Source organism: Manacus vitellinus, unplaced genomic scaffold (genome assembly GCF_001715985.3).
Source record: "Manacus vitellinus isolate BGI_N305 unplaced genomic scaffold, ASM171598v3 scaffold_11_pilon, whole genome shotgun sequence".
Lineage (NCBI taxonomy): Eukaryota > Metazoa > Chordata > Aves > Passeriformes > Pipridae > Manacus > Manacus vitellinus.
The window spans coordinates 2,282,599-2,300,529 of record NW_021938895.1 but is presented as its reverse complement, the minus strand read 5'-3'; the positions used below and the strand labels follow the sequence as shown (position 1 = coordinate 2,300,529).

Sequence of the window (17,931 nt, the reverse complement as noted above, 5' to 3'; positions counted from 1 at the left end):
GATTAATTGTTGTATCACTGCAAAAATCATGCTCCTTCCCATTGAGTTGGCTTTCCTCTTGTTTTATGGAGCCTGTTGGTATCTGTTGAGAAAATTTTGTCAAGAAATGTGTATTAGTAGGTTAGAACATGAAGTTACAGAACACAGATAATTTTTAGCTTGTATTATTTGCAGAGAGCAGAACCACATGGATGTCCAGTCATAAGTCAGTGGTTAAACTGGTGCTTTGCTGAGCAGAATTGAGCATTTTGTAGAAGATGAAAAATAAAAGAATCCCCAGCATAGATGAACTTTTGTACCTTCCAGTAGGACAACTTGCAGGGGGGTCAGATAAAGGGTGATGATGAGAGTATAAGTTTTTCAAATTTTCCACGACTACACTCATAATCTACAGAGTAAAACAACCATATTTGCAATTTTGGGCTGGCAGATATTTGCAAGCACAACTGGGTGTCCAAATACCTTTTAGCAATGCAAACCAGGTGGTATTTTAATTGACTCCAACAGAGCACATGAGGATGGTATTAAGCCATTTCTTCTGCAATGAGGTTTGCAGGTAGTAAAATGAGTTCAGGCTGAAGCCAGGTGGCAGGTGTAACTCTCTATATATACATAAAATTATAGTAGTTTGGCTTTTAGGACATTTTAGCTTTTCAAAATATTTTTTATAATAAATCTAATGGAAGTAAGCAAATATTATTTTGGTCTTATGAATAAGCTTAGAGAAAGGTTGAATGATTCATAATCCACCTTTTAAATAGTTTTAACTGAGCAACTTCAGCAAGGAAAAGATCCAAGAACTATTTTTTGAGTTTTCCAGTCTTGGCAGATTTACAGACCAAGATGCAGCATGCTGAAGTTGACACCTGCACAGCAGAAAATGACTCATGGAGAGCCAATGTTCCTAATGTGATATCTTTTTTTATAATTATAATTAAATTAATGGTTAATTACTCCTTCAAATAGTCTTGAGAGAGCTTAAAAGTACAATTAAGTATAGAAATATATCTGGAATATCAAGTGATAAGACGTGTCCTCCTGCTCTCAGTCTTATCCAGACTATCCCTAACAGACTCTTCTTTGGAAACATTCAGTGATGCCAATTCAGTCCTTCTGCCAATTAGCCTCTGTCAGTGCTTAATTGTTGTCCTGAGAAAAACATTTTCCTTTATTAAAATTCTGCTGCTCTGAATTATGCTATTTTTCTTTTTAATAGATAGCTTCTTTACATATATAGAACACGGATACCAAAAGTCCTTCAGTTCCTTCAGCTTTCCTTCAAGCTTGAGTTATCATTTCTAAATGTTGTGTGGTTTGGTGTGTTGTAGTTTGTTTTAGGGTTTTGTTTGTTTTTTTTGGTGGGGTGGGTTTTGTTTGTTTGGTTTTGGTTTGGGTTTTTTTTTGGGTTTATTGTTGGTTTTTGTTGTTTTTGTTTTGGTTTGTTTTTTGTTTTGGTTTGGGGTTTTTTTACCTTTTCTAGTCTTTTTCCAGTTAATTTATATAAACCTTAAGCTCCAGTTTTCAGATACAGGTAATGTATATAGCATTGCCAATAAAAATTACTACATCAAGTGCATCTTTAATGCATCATTTGTCCAACTCTCTAGTCAGGACACTTTATCTTCTGTATTGTAGCATATTTTAGAATTCTTTGACATTTATAAGGTTCATCTAGCCCTGGTGTTTTCCCAATAAATGCTTCTGTAAGGGTGTTGACCATTTATTATTTGCCCATGTGCATGCAAGTGTAATGCAGTAGTATTGCACAGTTTGCAGCTGCTGCTTGACTTCTAGAGTATTAGGTTATTCTCCTGTGAGAATTTAGGTTTCTCCTAGTGGTGTGATTGGACTCTGATGACTCGTCACTGAAAACAGCATGAGTTTGGAGTCAGACAAGTGCTGTGATATAAATCCAGTGTGAGGGACACCATTGCCAGGTGAGGGACACCATTGCTTTTGCTCTACTAACTCAGAAAATAGAGATACATCTCCACATCTCCACATGCTGTGCAGACACAGCGTGGCTTTATGGCTCCCCCTGTCACAGATAGGAGACTGGTAATCTCTTAAGTCATAAACCTAATAGTTATGTAATCTTATTTCTGAGGAGAAAAACTGTGTTGTAGGTCTCTTCACAGCTGGACTTCTGCCTACCCGAATTACTCTGTGTGTGTGTGTGTGTGTGTGTGTGAAAAGATTAGCGAGTGGCCGTTCGGTTACAGATAACATCCAGTTCCCCCACTATCAGTCATGAACAGAACATGTGTTTTAGCAGCAGGGCAGAACAGTTTGCTTAATCTTTTGGTTACAAAGGGCAAAAGGTCTTGCTTCTGACCCTTGCTGGGTCTGTGGCTCATTCAGGCACCTTTTCTGCCTGTGGGAAGGTCCATGAATCAGTTTTCAGGTGACAGTCCCGTGCCACCCTCAGCGTGTGGCTCCAGTCGTGGCGGTGGCCGGGCACAGAGCAGTAGCATAGCAACAGCTTCAGAATACAGACCTGGATTACCTAGGAAATTGCTCCTGCACAGTGATTGCAGCAATGGCAAATACAATGTAAATATATGTAGGTCATACCTAGGAAAAATTAAAACAGGATTTATTGTCTCGTTTATCTTTCCATGTATTTTCGTTTTTGTGATGCTTTCTTTGATGTTTTGAAAACAAGATTGTTATCCCAGCTTGGAATGTTCTTTTCCTTTTAAACATCTCAGTGCCTACATTTTAGGATTACAAAATGTTTGGATTTGTGGATTGATTACTTCCTTGCTGCCCATGAAAACTTATCTCTGTAGTTAATACTGTTATGTCATCTGTTAAATGGATTCTGTCCAATACAGAGCAATATATATTATTTCTAATTGCTTATTGCAGAAGTACCTAAAAAGCAGCTCCACTGAGACTGATGTTTACATACACAAAATAATACATAATCCCTGCAGAGCAACTGATAATGATATATGGAAATTATTTTGGAGTCTGCAAAAGGAAAGCAGTCTTTCTGCTCTGCTCTTTGTTTTCTTCAGATATCAAGGGTCAGATTTGACTTACCCAACTTAAGGTGTGTCTGTAAGCCATTAACTACATCTCTGCAGGATGTCTAGGCTCCTTTTGCAATAAAAATCTATTTAAAATAGCACAATGGGATGCTAATTCTGGTGACCAAGTGTAGGCATCAGCTGTAGGGTGAGGTTAGTTGTTCAGTAGACTCCATTCCTTGTATGGAGTAGGGGCCTAACTCAGTTTTCCAGTGATGGTTTAGATATCTTAAGGCTTCCTTCCTGGCCTCCAGCTGCCTCTGCAGAAGGCCACAGGTCTCCCATAGATCCTTTCTTGTACATGTTTACAGATTTCCTCAGCTATCCTAGGGCCTTTCAGTGCTGCTGCCTATCTTTGTTAGCCAGAAATGTCGTTAGAAATTCTTCCTAATTTTAATATCTATTAGCTATGAAATTTCCAGATAAATACTGGAGAAAATCATTCAGGAATACTGAATTTCATAGAGTAGATTTGTTGAGCCAAGAGTCCTTTTTTTAGCTTTTCGTTTATTTGGTTGGGTTTTTTTGATACCACACTGTGATTCAGGCATGGTGGGTAGCCTTTTTTGCACATTTCATGGGCTCTTCCACAGGGCATCAAGAAGTGCCCTTAAGAATGAAGACAGCACTCATATCCCAGTTGTTTAAAAAAAAAGTAAGTTGTCCAAGAGCTCAGTGCTGCAGTGTGCTGAATGCTCTGATGCTTATCCCTGAAACGAATAAACCACATGCCTAATGTTTTAGCATAAAATAACTTTAACTCACATTTTTCTCAATAATTTAAAATTAATAAAATTATGTTTCTACTTAAATACTTGATTGCTTTGGGATAAGGAGGAATAGAAAGAACTTCTCTTTTAATAAGCTGGGGAATCTTTACAGAAGAATCATAGTAGGGAAGAATCACAATGTTTAAGTTAAAGAGGAAGTTAAATCATAGAATCATAGAATGGTTTCTGTTGGAAGGGACCTGAAAGATCATCCAGTTCCAACCTCCCTGTCATGGGAAGGGACACCTCTCACTAGATCAGGTTGCTCCAAGACCCATCCAACAAGGCCTTGAACACTTTCAAGGATGGGACATCCACAACTTCCCTGGACAACCTGTTCCAGTGCCTCACCACCCTCACAGTAAAGAATTTCTTCCTAATATCTAATCTAAACCTACTCTGTCAGGCTGAAGCCATTCCCCCTTGTCCTGTCACTACATGCTCTTGTAAATAGTCTCTCTCCATCTTTCTTGTAGCCCCTCTGGTACTGGAAGACCACCATTAGGTCACCCTGGCTAATGGGGAACTCTGATCACCTGATAAATCTGGCCAGATAACATGTGAGAACAAGCATCTTTCTTACTTGTGGAAGTGATTCAGCTGCTGGGACACGTTAGAGGCCTGATCCTGAGAAAAGCAGCAGTTGGAGGTTTGGCAGGATACCCCAGGGCATCTAACAAGGCCCTTGAGGACTGTGTCTGAACAGTCTAACCCCACCATCAATTGCTCAGAGCCTAAAGTTACTACAAGGTCATACTTCCATGAAAATATGCTAAACAAATATACTGTAGAAAAGTCCAGTATCAAAAATCTGTTATACACCATGTGGCCTATTTTCATGAGGCACCAGTCTGTCCTCCCTTTCTTTGGCAAGCACATGGATTTGTAAATATCAGCAGTAAGTAGTTTCAAGTTACATAATGCATAGTTACACAGTGACAAAAAAAGAACACCTTTGTAAAAACCATACAGATTGTTTTATGTATATCACACTGCAGGACTGCATGCTTTAATGGATTTTATGAGGCACCTTAAATTTACTGATTTTCAGCAGATATAGGCAGGATGCTTATCTGTTAAATCAGTAACTTCACCGTGGTCCGAACTATTCACGTAACTCGGTGTTTGCGCTTTAATGAGCCCTTATAACGAACGGCAGAAGTGCAGAGCAGCAAATTCAGTCATTTGGCTCCTCCCTGCGAGATTGCTGAGAGTGAAGTTTGGACGGAGCAAGAGTTTCTTGCCGGCATCGAGCGTGGATTGGCCCCGACACCACGGCTGATAACAGCTAAAAATAGCACCGGTATAAAAGCCCGGCCAGCGGCTCAGCTGCCCTGGCATTCCCTCCTCGACTGCCAGCCAGGGAGGAGACCGTGTTCTCCAAGTCCCTGCAAAATATGTGACCAAAGAACACCCTGCTGTCTAATCCCACTTAACAATTAACTTATGAAGTCAAGACACACACCGGACTGTGTGACTCATGGGGACAGTAACGAAGGTATAGGAAAAAAAAAAGGCACAAATTGAAGGTCAGATTTTCCAAGCAAGTTTTCCAATCACAGCATGGCAGGTGGGCTGGTGGAACGTCTTTGGAAGTGCGCTTGCAGAATATCTGTGGTTTTGTGTACAAGAATGTTATAATATACTCATAATATAATCACCTGTATGGGGAGCATACTCTGTGACGATGGAATTCTGAACACTTGGAAAAACAAACATGTTTTCATTTGACAATGGTTTGACTAAGCTGGCATTGAGGAGTTCAGAAGTCTATTCTTAGCTTGCTGTTGATTCTGGGGAAATCGGGTCACTTCCTTGCACTTCTGTTCCCTTTCAAGCACTGCCTGTCTTCTGCTTTAAGCTGTAGGCTGGGGGATCAGTGACTTCAGTGACCAAGTGCATTGCAAGATAAACCTTTGGGTATCTGAAGCACTCTAGATGAATAAAGAAGTCTCCCCTTTCAAAGTCTGGCAAAAGTTACGGTGAATTGAAAACAGGATGTAATCAGGGAAAGCATTAGGAAGTCTTAAAAATCAGCAGCATTATCAGCCCTATCAATAGGAAACTATTCCCACATGTATTACTTGAGTTGCTCTGAGTCCTCCTCTGTGATTTTGTCAAGCTTTGCACAGTGAAGTTTGTATGTGTGGATTCCCCTTCATTTTAGTTACAGTATTTTATTTTTTTCTGGTTTATAATAATACAGTGAAAGGTTTATAATATCTTACAAGATTGACAGATGACCTGGCTAAATTGCCTTCAGTTTTGATTTTATATGCTTAATTTTCTGAAAAGTTCACTTATAAGGACATTCAATTACCTTTTATTTTATTGTCTTAGTTGCTCAATGTCTCATGGCAAACAAGATAATTGCAGAGCATGTTGCTTGGTAGTTCTGTAGCCTTTCTCTGGTCCAGAGACCTGGCATTGACAGGGGTGGCAGAAACCCCCACAACTGACTTGTGTGATATAGATGGATATCAGAGCTGAGAGGAGTCAATCCTTACAACACATTTAACTTCCTCCTTCTGAACTCTTTGCTTCTCCTCTTGGAAGGTCAACTTGCTGTGTTTACATGTAGCAAAAGCTAACTGGAGAATCTCTTGTTGGTGCCATCCTCTGCAGGGGAATTTAGGCTCTTTCTTTACATAATGAGATACCTTTATATGTATTTATTAATTAGTCTGGCATCAAATCTTACTTGATGCTTGGCTAGAAAGGGGCTGAAGTTGCTAATGAGTAAAGGGCTCCATGTCTCATCAGCGCTTTTCTAACTGATGTAGGTCCTAGTCCCTTTGCTATAGAATTGTACCATAGTTATCATCAAGGGCAGAACACTGAGACTGCAAAGAGGACCCTGGAGCTTTGACATTCCAGTGTTTTATGAGGTTGCCTCCAGGTATTGCAGTCAGTGACAAAGCGTCCACAGCTTCCTTAGAGAAGTGATATCTGCTACATGCTCTGTGAAAATTTTGTGACATTGAGAAAAGATAAAACATTTTTGGAAAATCTTCCATTTAAGAAGAAAAAAACCTTATGTCTTTCTAGTTAAGACTACCCTGTGTTCCCAATTCTCATGGACTTAAACAAGACCCCATTGCTATTGAGACTGTGCTCAAAGCTGAATTTTACACTAAGATTTCCTTTCAGTCTTAAGCCAACCTCTCTAAAAATGGTCACTACCGTCTCTCTCTGTGGTCTGTGAAATCCTAATAACCTGTGCATGGTGGTCACCAGCAAAAATCTGCTAATGTGAGAGTATTCACATCTGTGAAGGAGGAGTAAGAGGACACTGTAAGAGGAGTTCACATCTGTGCTTAACTAACCACCTTCCTCCAATTCATCCTGGTTGTCTGAATTACCTCTTCAAGGAAAAGCGTCCTCAAGCAAAGAAAAACCAAAATGAGATATCACCAAGTCAACATCAGGTGCTTCAAGACGTTGAACTCTTATGTTGAAGTTCATAAGACAGAAAAAAAGAGCAAACTCACTATTCATTTCATAACAACTTACGGTGATGCACTAAGGTAAGTGAGCTGGCAAACTTTGTGGAAACTTTATCACAGAAGAAGTACCAAAAGGTAAAATGAAAAATGAATGAGGGCAATTTTCCAAGGAGAACTAAAGAGTTCTCCAGTTCACTGTACAGCTCAGAGTCAGCCAGCTGCATTAACCCAGGAGTACAGCACTGCCACTGACCACGTGGACCATATGCAGAGGTTAAACTTTGCTCCACAAAGAGATGTAAGGATGTTGATCCCTGCTATTTCACACTGATCAAGCATAAGTGTATCAGGGAGCCAAAAGCCTGAGGCCCTTTTTTTAAAGCCAAATAGTACATACACCACAGAGGATCCTGAAATCCAGTGTGCAGATCCATGCACCTAACCTGCTGTGCAAGTACTGATGCCAGTATGTGAACCCATGGGAATTAGCCTCAGTCATGAGCAATTTCAAACTGAGTTGTTAAAGGCTTCATCTTTTAGACATAATGTGCATCAGAACGTAGAAAGTAATTTCTGCTCTCAGCCAAATTGTTTGCTAAACAAGAGTGTGAAACACAAATGTATCCTATGAAATCAGCAGCAACTGTGCATTATTTGGGCTTATTTACTGTGAGAAATTGAAACCTACCCTGAGATCTTCATGGGCTGTATACATCATTTTGAACACTTTCTGTAAATAATAATTCATAAATTGGGATTGGAGTAGTGTATTGTGTGCTGGTCTTTACTTTGGGGGGATTTAATCCTAGTTTGCATGTACCTGCTTCAAATCCTAATTAATTTAGACTTGGTTTATGCCAAGAAGCATACCAAGAAGTGAACAAAAATAATCTAAATAGGGACTTGCACTATGAACTCTTGCAAATTAAGACAGGGATAGGTACTAGTTACTCTGTTGCAGACTTGTAAGTAAAATCATGTTATTTTAGTTCTATGACAGCAGTGAGTCAACAATAATGGGTACATCACCCTTACCTGGTGCTGTTTTTCTTCATCACGCTTAACAGCATGGAGGATTTATTTTGAAAAGCGAGGGCTGAGGATTTCTACATTCCTCCTTTCATCAGTTACATTATCCATATAGCCCACAGTTTGGGACAATCTGTAATGCTCTCCATTGTATCCCCTACAATACCACTTTCCAGAGCAGTCTCAGTCCTCGTTGGAAGTATCTTTTGTTTTTAATTGAAATGGCAGTTTTGGAATGATAGTAAAACAGAGGAATACACTGCTGCCCTCTAGAAGCCTCTTCACTGAATGCAGCATTAGGAGATGATTTTGTACCTTTTTAGTGCCACTTCCTTATGAATGGATACCTGTGGCTGTCTCAGTGCAAGCACTGAGATAATTATCCATAATGAAATCCCTTTTCACACTGAACAGCAGCAGGTTTTTCTCTTAAAAGTGTTAATGCTTACTAATGTTACAGCAAAGTCTGGTACTGCATCCATGTGAAAACATAATTATATTTAAAAATAGCTTCATGCTTTTAGAATAGCACTTACTATGCAGAACTCCAGTCTGAGCTGATTCCAGTGATCTGCCCTTCTGTTAAAGAGAAGAGTTTCAGCCAGAGACCTTTAGAGCTAAAATAATGCATTTTCATAATAAGATAAAGGAGAGCTGCTGTAGATCATGGCTGTGACAGATTCTTAAGGTCTGGGTTATAGAGTGGGTTATCTCCAATTTGTCAGTTAATGGACTGCAAAGTTTTCTGGCATAGGTTTTGCCACCTCATCCCGTCTCTTGGGACATTCAGGCTGCACAGCTGTTGTATCACTTGATGTCTTTTGTTCCATGCCCTTGAGTGTGGGACAATTTATAAGAAGGAAAAAAAATCCCAGTTCTTCCACCAAACCAACAGACTTTGAGGTACTGTATGTCTCTGGAGTTGAGGGAAAATATCTGCTTGCCGAACCTTGGCATGAGGCTGATGAGAAGGGCTTTGTACATCCTTGCATGTCTTGTACATCTGTGAAGGGGAACATTCTGTCTGGTCCCAAACATCTGAGACAAATCCTTTTGATTTTTCTGAAGATCGATCAAGAAACTCATAGTGACACACTGTAATTCAAAAGGAAACTAAAATGATTGGATTGATTCACTGGAGTTGTTAACTTGTTAAGTAATTAGCATGTCAAAGCTACAAGAATGCAATAAATGCAATTGCAAATTGCCAGTAATTGAGAACTGAACCTGGGAGAGATATTTTCATAACCAACTCAAACATGCTGGGTTAGTACCTGGTTATGCTTAGGTGTGGGGGTTTAGGCAACTAAGCAGTTAAATAATTTCTAGGTAAAATCATAGCCCCAAATACCATTTACTGCAGCTGCACCGAATTTTTACTTCTTTTCATCACAACGATGAAAAACATTGCCTGTGTTGTATAAAACTTGCAATACCCTGCTCTTATGGAATGAGCTGGATGGAAGCACTGGGAGATGGATATGCTTTGTGCCTTGATCCGTCTTGGTAACTTAGCGGCCTGCTGGAGAACTGCATGATAGAATTACATTCTGGATGCTTGGCCTCTGATTCACCCCCTCGGGACAAATCTTTGCTGGAAGTGAAGCTTGGATCAGGCCCGTGAAAGCTGATAGCGCGTCAGTTCACCTACAATAGGCCTTATGTGGAGATGTCGCTTTTCCTTTTCCGAAGCTGTTCTCTTTTTTTATTAATGGGATGACGTGCTCATATTCATTTATATATCTCATAAAACCTCAAACTATAATGACTTGGCTTGTGAGGAGTTCATAATTCAGTGTCTAATGTTCTTGTGTGTAACTCAAAGCCTCTGCTACTTCTGACTTGTGAGAAAATGATAGCCCAAACTAAGCTACTTATTCTTTACAGTAAAATGAGAGTGTACTAATTATTTATCAGTATCTTACCCTTAATTTGGCCAAAGAAAGAGCTGATTTCATAATACAAAGCAGAGTTGTGTAGGCAGTAAAAATCATTATAGTCAAAGAGGTTCCACCCAGATGTAAGCGATAAGTCAGTTTTATATGACAGAAAAGCAGTAAATGCATGAATAGATTCCTAAAGTAGTGCATATATATATATATTCTCTCCTACTCACTGATTTCTACAATGTTTATCCTAAATTCAGCTTTCAGAATCTCTTTTTTTTTTTTTTTAAAAAAAAAAAAAGTACTATATGAACAAGGACTCTGTCTTGTTTGGTCTCTTCTAGGGATTCCATAGGGAGATTTTTGAAAGTTAGCATTTTTTTGAGGTGGGCTGAGTTATTCTCTCTATGGATACCTAAAAGCACAGCTGGAACACCAGATGTGTGGTATTCAGTCTACAGCTTCTGTAGCTTCTGAGCATCCCATATCAAGTCTTGGGGCAAGGAATGAGAGCAAGGTGATGCCTTATGGGTGAAAATGGATGGGGAAGGGTCTTCCAGGGGCACCATTGTCCAGAATCACCTTGAACCAGGTGTGATCTGACCCTTCCCTGCAGTATTTTACATCTGGGTCAGGGTGAAACTGCTTCAGGGTATCTTAGCTCCTTTTCTCTGTATTGCACAGTTTCCATTCTGCTTTGCTGAGCCTCAGCACAATAATCTTTGTCTGCAAACTAATTATAACACACCACTAAACCCAGACAGTAATTAGGAGGGAAGGATTTAAATGTTTTGACACGATGAGTCTCTACTGAAATTGCTACACTTAGAGTTTAACTTTCACAAGTGCAAAGCACGCACAACTTCTGAAGTGGGAGATGGCACGTGCATAGAAATCAGGCACTAAAGCCACAGATTTCTTTTACTTAATAATTACAGGAGAATTTGTCTGACCATTATGTGTTTATCTTGTTGCCCTGGGTTCTCTTTATTACTCGTGGAAAAAGTTAGACACTTCTAGGGCACAATTTTTCATTCCAAAATAGACATCTAAATAGGTCACATGCATTACATCTTGTAAGTGCCAGTATCTCAAAAGTTGATTTTATTTCAACATTTTGATTTAGCATTAGCAGCATTAACTCCTTTACTATGCTCACAGCTGGCAGTGTTTTCCCTTCCAGAGCCAATATATATGCTCTGTGATATAAATTGTTCAAAGCACTTGCCTATATCAAAACAGTGTTTTCAATGAGGCTGGAGCTACAGGTAACTTCAGTCAACGTGACCCACTTCCCATTATTTCCAAGGAAACCTCATTAAAGGGATATGACATCATCATGGGGTACTAAAGCAAAACAATTTTTCAGCAAACCCCAAAGTCTTATAATCGTATAGTTGATAATACATTATTTAGGGATGCATTTTAGAGATATGGTGACTATACTTAAGTTTTTGGCAGACTTTTATAACTGTAATGCATAATTACAATGCAATGATTCTTTCTGCCACATGTAAGTACACTTAGCCCATGCCCTTGGAAGCTTGCCTGTAGGCCTAAGAGTAATCATACTATATATGTTTGGTAATTAATGTGCCTAGTCCAAAAATTACATGTAGAAATTTGAAATCAAAGGAGTAATAACACTTAATTCTCTTACAGTTAACCTTCCAGTTATTTGAATGAGTGCTAATTAGATCTAAAAACCATAAGCACACTTTTACAGTAATTATAATGTTGATTATGTTGTAATTATGGTTGCAACAGCATAATGAGATTTACTTGTTAACCATTTCAGTCCTTCACGGAGTGCACACAAAGCAGCTGCTTGGAGAAATTCCCATAGAGCTTATCCAAAGGGCCATGGAGATCATGGCTGTGACTGCTCTGGACCTGTGTTAAATGCCTAGAGGTCATGGAGGGAACTAGAGATCATCACAAAAGCACACAGCTAAGAGCACTTTCAGGAAAGGCAAGTGTTTGATCATGTCAAAACCATCCCCCAAATGCCTCTCTGTGTCAGAAGGGGAAGGTAAAACTGCTCGTGTCCGGCAGCTCGAGCTGCCAACAGCCTGTGAGCTGGTCCCAAAACAGAATCAAGGGACAGCAGTGCAGGAAGGGGCTTCCCGAGGGCAGGAGGACATGAAGGGATGAGGAAGAGGTCCCACTACCCCCTTTGCCTCTGCCCATCATCCCCTCCCATGGCAGCACTCCCTTCCTCCATGCCTTTTGGCTGTGTCAGGCCTTTCTATCCTGTGCCACCTCATGCTTAGGGTTGCTATGTGGTGACCTCTGAGTCACGCAAGGAATGCAGGGTAAAGGAAGGGAGTAGAGATGCCAATATGTCAGCAGCAGGCTGAGGCCTTTGGAACTGTTCTTCCATGCTCCACCCCAGTGAATCATCGCTCTCCTGTCCCCCCTCTACAACCAGCATCCCGAGGGACATGCTGAGAAATAGTTATGGGACCCAAACATTCCCGTTCCTCTGCTCCTGAACTCCATCAACAGTGCTGGCACCACAGGTGCTTCTCTCACCTGAGTATTGAGTTCTGCTTTCTGTGCCCCTTTGTATCACACACATGGGGGGTTTTGCTGAGGCAAAACTCTGCTTTTCTGCACACCCCTTGTACCAATGCCACGGCCAATGCACAGGCTCTTTTTTTCCTTACCGTTCTTAGCAATAACAATATTAGGATTTTGAACAGCTTGGAGCAGGAAAATCACCCCTCAGAAAAGCAGGAAAAAACATCACTGCTGCTTAAAGCAACAAAACCAGGCTTGCTGCAGAACTTCCTTCTTCCCTGTCCCTGGTGCTCCCAGCTGTCGAATAAAGGGAGGGAACGACAGAAATGCTGAAAACGGGGAAGACCAGAATTGTTTGCTCTGAGACTGATCCTACCATAGGTACCAGAAACTTGCCTCCTCCCCTGTGGGCTAACTCCACCCTCTTTTTTTATGCTCTGGGCGATTTTGTCTCCTCCCCTGTGAGTTAACCCCACCCTCTTTTTTTATGCTCTGGGCTATTTTGGGCAGGCAGCAAGGACTGCAGCTCTGACAGATGAGGATACTGTACCAGAGCACAGCAGCACTTGTTGCTCTGAAGAACTACACAACTGTAACAGGGACTGCTTCTCTGCTGCCTGCCTTTTTTAAATTATTATTAATTTATTAACCTGCAAACTTGTTTTCTCCACTGCTTTTGAGCTTTATCATAATTACAAATGATATTTTAAGAGCTTTGTGAGAGCAGTTTGGAAGGGAAACTCACCCGCTGTGCAGTTGAAACCTCCTTTTGCCACTTAATAGAGGGAGATCAGCTGGTGGCCTTGGGGGTGAAAAATGACAGACTCTGTTGCTGCTAACGGGGAAGGAAAGGACCCTGAAATCGAGCTCTTTGTGAAGGTAAGTTGTGCTGTGAACTGGACACTGGTGTGACTCTCGGATCAGCTCAGCTTCTACTGAATAATCAAACTTTAATTTTCTGTCACTGAGCTGAAGTGGTGCTTTGACAGCCTGTTATCTCTTGCACACACACTTACACTGCTTTCTTCTTCGTAACATTAGAATTAGGTAATGTTGTGAAGGGAAAGTCAGAGTTCCTGTGTTTTATTGTTAATTCTCTCCTCATGAGTTTGTTCTGTTATTCTTAGCCTGCTGCCTGCAATTACTGTGTCCTAACTTTAGACTTGAGGCTGTAGACTTCAGGTTTTCCACTATGAATCCTGACTGCCTTCTCCATTTTTGGGAAGAGCTGAGGGGTACCATGATTTGGTACCTCAGCAGACGCTGTAAGGTCTCAAATGCTGATGGACCATAAAACAATAAGGATTGAGATAAGGTGTCAGTTTTCTGATTATTTCTTCCAATACTTTCTTTTTTCTAAAGCAGTAAAAACTGAATCAGTTTTTACTTTTGGATTCCTCAGCCTGAAGCTCATTCTGATTTTATAAAAGGGTAACTGAGAACAGAAAGTGATTTAATGAATATATATGAAAATGAGCACACCTGTTATATGGTAAGGTTTCAGAATGTTTCAAGTTGGGTATGATTTGCTCTTTGGCTATGAAAATCTTACTGTTCAAATCAGTGGCACAATTCAAACCCATGACACATACAACCTTATTAATAGCAAACTTTGTGCAAACTCTGTCCCAGTGAAGGGCTCAGATTTTTGGTGTTCAGAGTATGTTTTAAAGCCTCTACACACATTGAAGCTGAAATCCATTATGCCCATGTAAAATCATGAAATCATAGAATCATAGAATGGCTGGGTTGGAAGGGACCTTAAAGACCATCTCCTTCCAACTCCCTACCATGATCAGTGACACCTTCCACTAGACCACGTTGCTCAAAGCCTTGTCTAACTGGTCTGGAACAGTAACAGGTGTTTGGTCTCTTCAAGCCTAAACCATTCCTATAAATCAATGGGATTATTATTAATATGTGGAAGTTACCTCAGACCCTTTGCAAACAGTACTGAATGATTAGGAAAGCAAATTCCAACCCCTCCCTTCTGTCAGGTTGAGGGTATATAATTGCTTTTTACTCCCTGATGGATGTTTTGGGCTGTAAGTTGAAATGTCAGCCACATCCATGATGTGTATACACAGCTTCTTCACACATCTTTCAAAACCAGTCAGTTCAGGTGCAGCTGTCCTGACCAAGCCAGCAGTGAGGTCTTTTTCCCTAGCAAACAGATTTTACAAGAATTTCTGGTTCATTAATGCCCAGCGAATCCTTCGTTCAGAGCTTAATGTGTTAAAATGGACCTCCATGGGTCCTAGAGCCAGACACCTCACCTCTGGTGTCTAGAAAAAAGTTATTTCTACCACAATGAGTTTAATGCAGACATTTATGGGCTAAAAAATAGGTTGGAGGGGTTGTTTGGTACTCTATGTCATCACAAGTGTCAAACCTTTAGCTACTGATTTGTCTTAGTGCCCACACTATTTTACTGAGGCCGATATGGATCTTTGTGATATGTGGTTCCTTGACTGCATCAGCTGTTAAAGTGAAGGTCATTGCCCAGATTCATTGTGTGAAGTTCTGGATCCATAAGATACTGGAAAAAATGAGCACTGCATTAAACTGAGCCATGCCATCACCTGAAGATTTATAACCCCAGAAAGAACATTTTTAGTAATGTGACTTCCTGCATAATGCATATTACAGAATTGCATAGAGACTCTCACATAAAACTCATAATTTGCAGAGCTGAAGCAGAAGAATTAATGGATATCTTCCTGGAGACTTTCCATTTAAAGTGAAAAATTGCAATTCTTGATGTTTTGGAAAGGTGCCACTAATTTAATTAGAAGTTTAGAAGGTTGTATAGTAACACATGTAAGCAGAGTATTAAATTATACAGCTCAGAAGTTGTAAAATAAAAAAGAGAAGAACATCCAAAGGAGAGATGAGTGGAAAGCTGAAAAACAGGAGCATGTAAGAGAATCATGAACAGGTGACAACTTTTCTGGAGCATGAATTTGAACAGAATAGGATATTATTAAGGGGAAATAAACAGGAAGGCTGATCCAGGAGAGAATCTGCAAAGGAGAAGGCACTTCTTCTGTTTGTCTTAAGGCTGGAAAGAAGAACAGAAAAGTGCAACTTCTGGACGAGTATGAGATACTGGGACAAATGGCAAATCTAATATACTAGACCAGACTTGAGGTGAGTTTTAATAGCAGAGGATGTTGGGAGCAATGTGAAATTCATCATTTGATTTTTGTGGAATTAATACTTAAGGGAAAGAATTCTGTACTGCATCCTTGGATGAATGCACAGCCAGAAAACGCAGAGTTCAGTGAGAAAATGTAGGGCAGTAGATGGGGCACGGAGGAAACCGTCTTCCACAAGCACAAATAAACCAGAAAGGGCTGTTTTTCTCCAGCAAAAGAGTCTCTAATAAAAACAGTTTCTGTCTCAGGTTAAAAAAAGAAAGGTGTTACACAATTGCTCTATTTCCCTTTTTTATTTAACCAGGAGCACAGGAGCCTCAGAAAGACAAGCAGAGAGCTGGTTGTAAACAAAAGAGCTGTGCTGTAACCTAATGCAGGTTGGCTCAGGATGTCCTGAGCCTGCAGACAGGCTGGGCACCACCAGGACACAACTGAGCTGCCGTGGCAGAGACAGGTTAAGTGGTTATCACACCTGTTTGTTACCATCCCCTTTGATTTCACTCTTTTTCTAACAGTGCCCTAATCTGGATCTGTGAGAGGTAACCACCCCAAATCTGGGGCAGGACACGAGATGGATGGTGAGAGCGGGCAGAGCTGAGCAGCGGTGAGGTCTGCCACCACCTTGATCACATGGGCAGTTCATATAAGCAGGGTTTTACTGAACACTGAAACTCTACAGCAGCAATTCCTTCTCTAAACTTGTTTGACAGGGAATTGGAAGAGGCTGCCAGAGAAAAAAGCTTGATACGCAGCAGCGCGAGACGCTGGCGGCAGCAGCTCTGGGGAAGTGAACATCAGGAGGTTGTGCTTGCTCTGTGCTTAACCCAGCTTGCTGTAACTCAGGTTAATTTTAATTCTTTGTGTGCTGGAGAAGCAAAGTGCTTTTGCATAAATGACATCCCAATGGAAGGTGTATTTAGGTTTTCTTGGCGGTCTGAACCTGTATACGTGAACGTAATGACTAAACTGAAATTGTACTCTTTTTGCGTGCAGTAACAAAATTAAAATCCATAGGAGAGGACAGCAGAACTTTTGTGGCTTCCTTCTGTTTGCAGTGGAAATAGGTGTTTGGATGTGCATTCCTTGCCCTTCAGGATTAGAGTAGTGCCTAATATTTAGAAAGTTACTTTGAAAGGAGATATGTTGTACAGATGGAAAACAAAACATAATGCAAAGAAAACTGTCTATTTGCATTGCTCAGAATGAGCACAGTCTAGAAAGCAAAAAAAACACACAAATGGGCCTAAGTGCTTCTCGTTGTAAAAGTCTTCCTGCTTTAGAAACACTCTATAACAAGATATATCTTAATCCATATTTCTGATAATGAAAAGATGGTGATATCATCATGGTAGTAGGAGGATGTGTGGTGAGCTGACAGGCAGCTACTTCTAGAACAAGTCATTGTGGTATCAATGGATTAGTATTATGGATATGTTCATCAATATCCTGGGCTGCATCAAAAGCAGTGTGAGCAGCCGGTTGAGGGAGGGTATTCTGCCCCTCTGCTGTGCTCTTACGAGACCCCACCTGGAGAGCTGCATCCAGCTCTGGGGTCCTTAGCATAAGAAAGACCTGGTTCTGTTGGAATGAGAGTCCAGAAGTGGCCACTAAGTTAACCATAGGGCTGGAGCACTTCTGCTATGGAGACAGGCTGAGAGTTGGGGTTGTTGAGCCTGGAGCAGGGAAGGCTCTGGGGAGACCTTAGAGCCCCTTCCAGAGCTTTAAGAGGCTCCAAGGGAGCTGAAGAGGGCCTTTTGACTAGGGCATGTAGTGATATGACAATGGGGAATGGCTTTAAATAGAAAGAGGGCAGATTTAGATTGGACAAAATGCTTTACTGTGAGGGTGGTGAGGCCCTGGCATAGGTTACCCAGAGAAGTTGTGACTGCCCCATGTCTGGAAATGTTCAGGACCACTGTGGATGGGGATTAGAGATGCCTGGTCTGATGGAAAATGTCCCTGCCCGTGGCAGGAGGTTGGAATGAGATGATCTGTAAACACATTCCTGTCTGCCAGCTGAAGACGTGAAGTTCTAAATGCATTGAACGCTCTCATCCTTTTCCTCCAATTTGGAGCTGAGCATT

General features: G+C 40.8%; 1 protein-coding gene across 1 annotated transcript in view; it reads left to right on the top strand.

The window, feature by feature from the left end:
* Positions 1 to 13,208: 13,208 nt before the first annotated feature.
* Positions 13,209 to 17,931, top strand: part of CLIC5 (chloride intracellular channel 5) — a 59,561-nt gene continuing 54,838 nt past the window's right edge. The window contains exon 1 of the mRNA XM_008921511.4: positions 13,209 to 13,568. Coding sequence (XP_008919759.1) covers positions 13,506 to 13,568 — 63 coding nt within the window. The 5' untranslated portion in view covers positions 13,209 to 13,505. The remainder of the gene's footprint in view (positions 13,569 to 17,931) is intronic.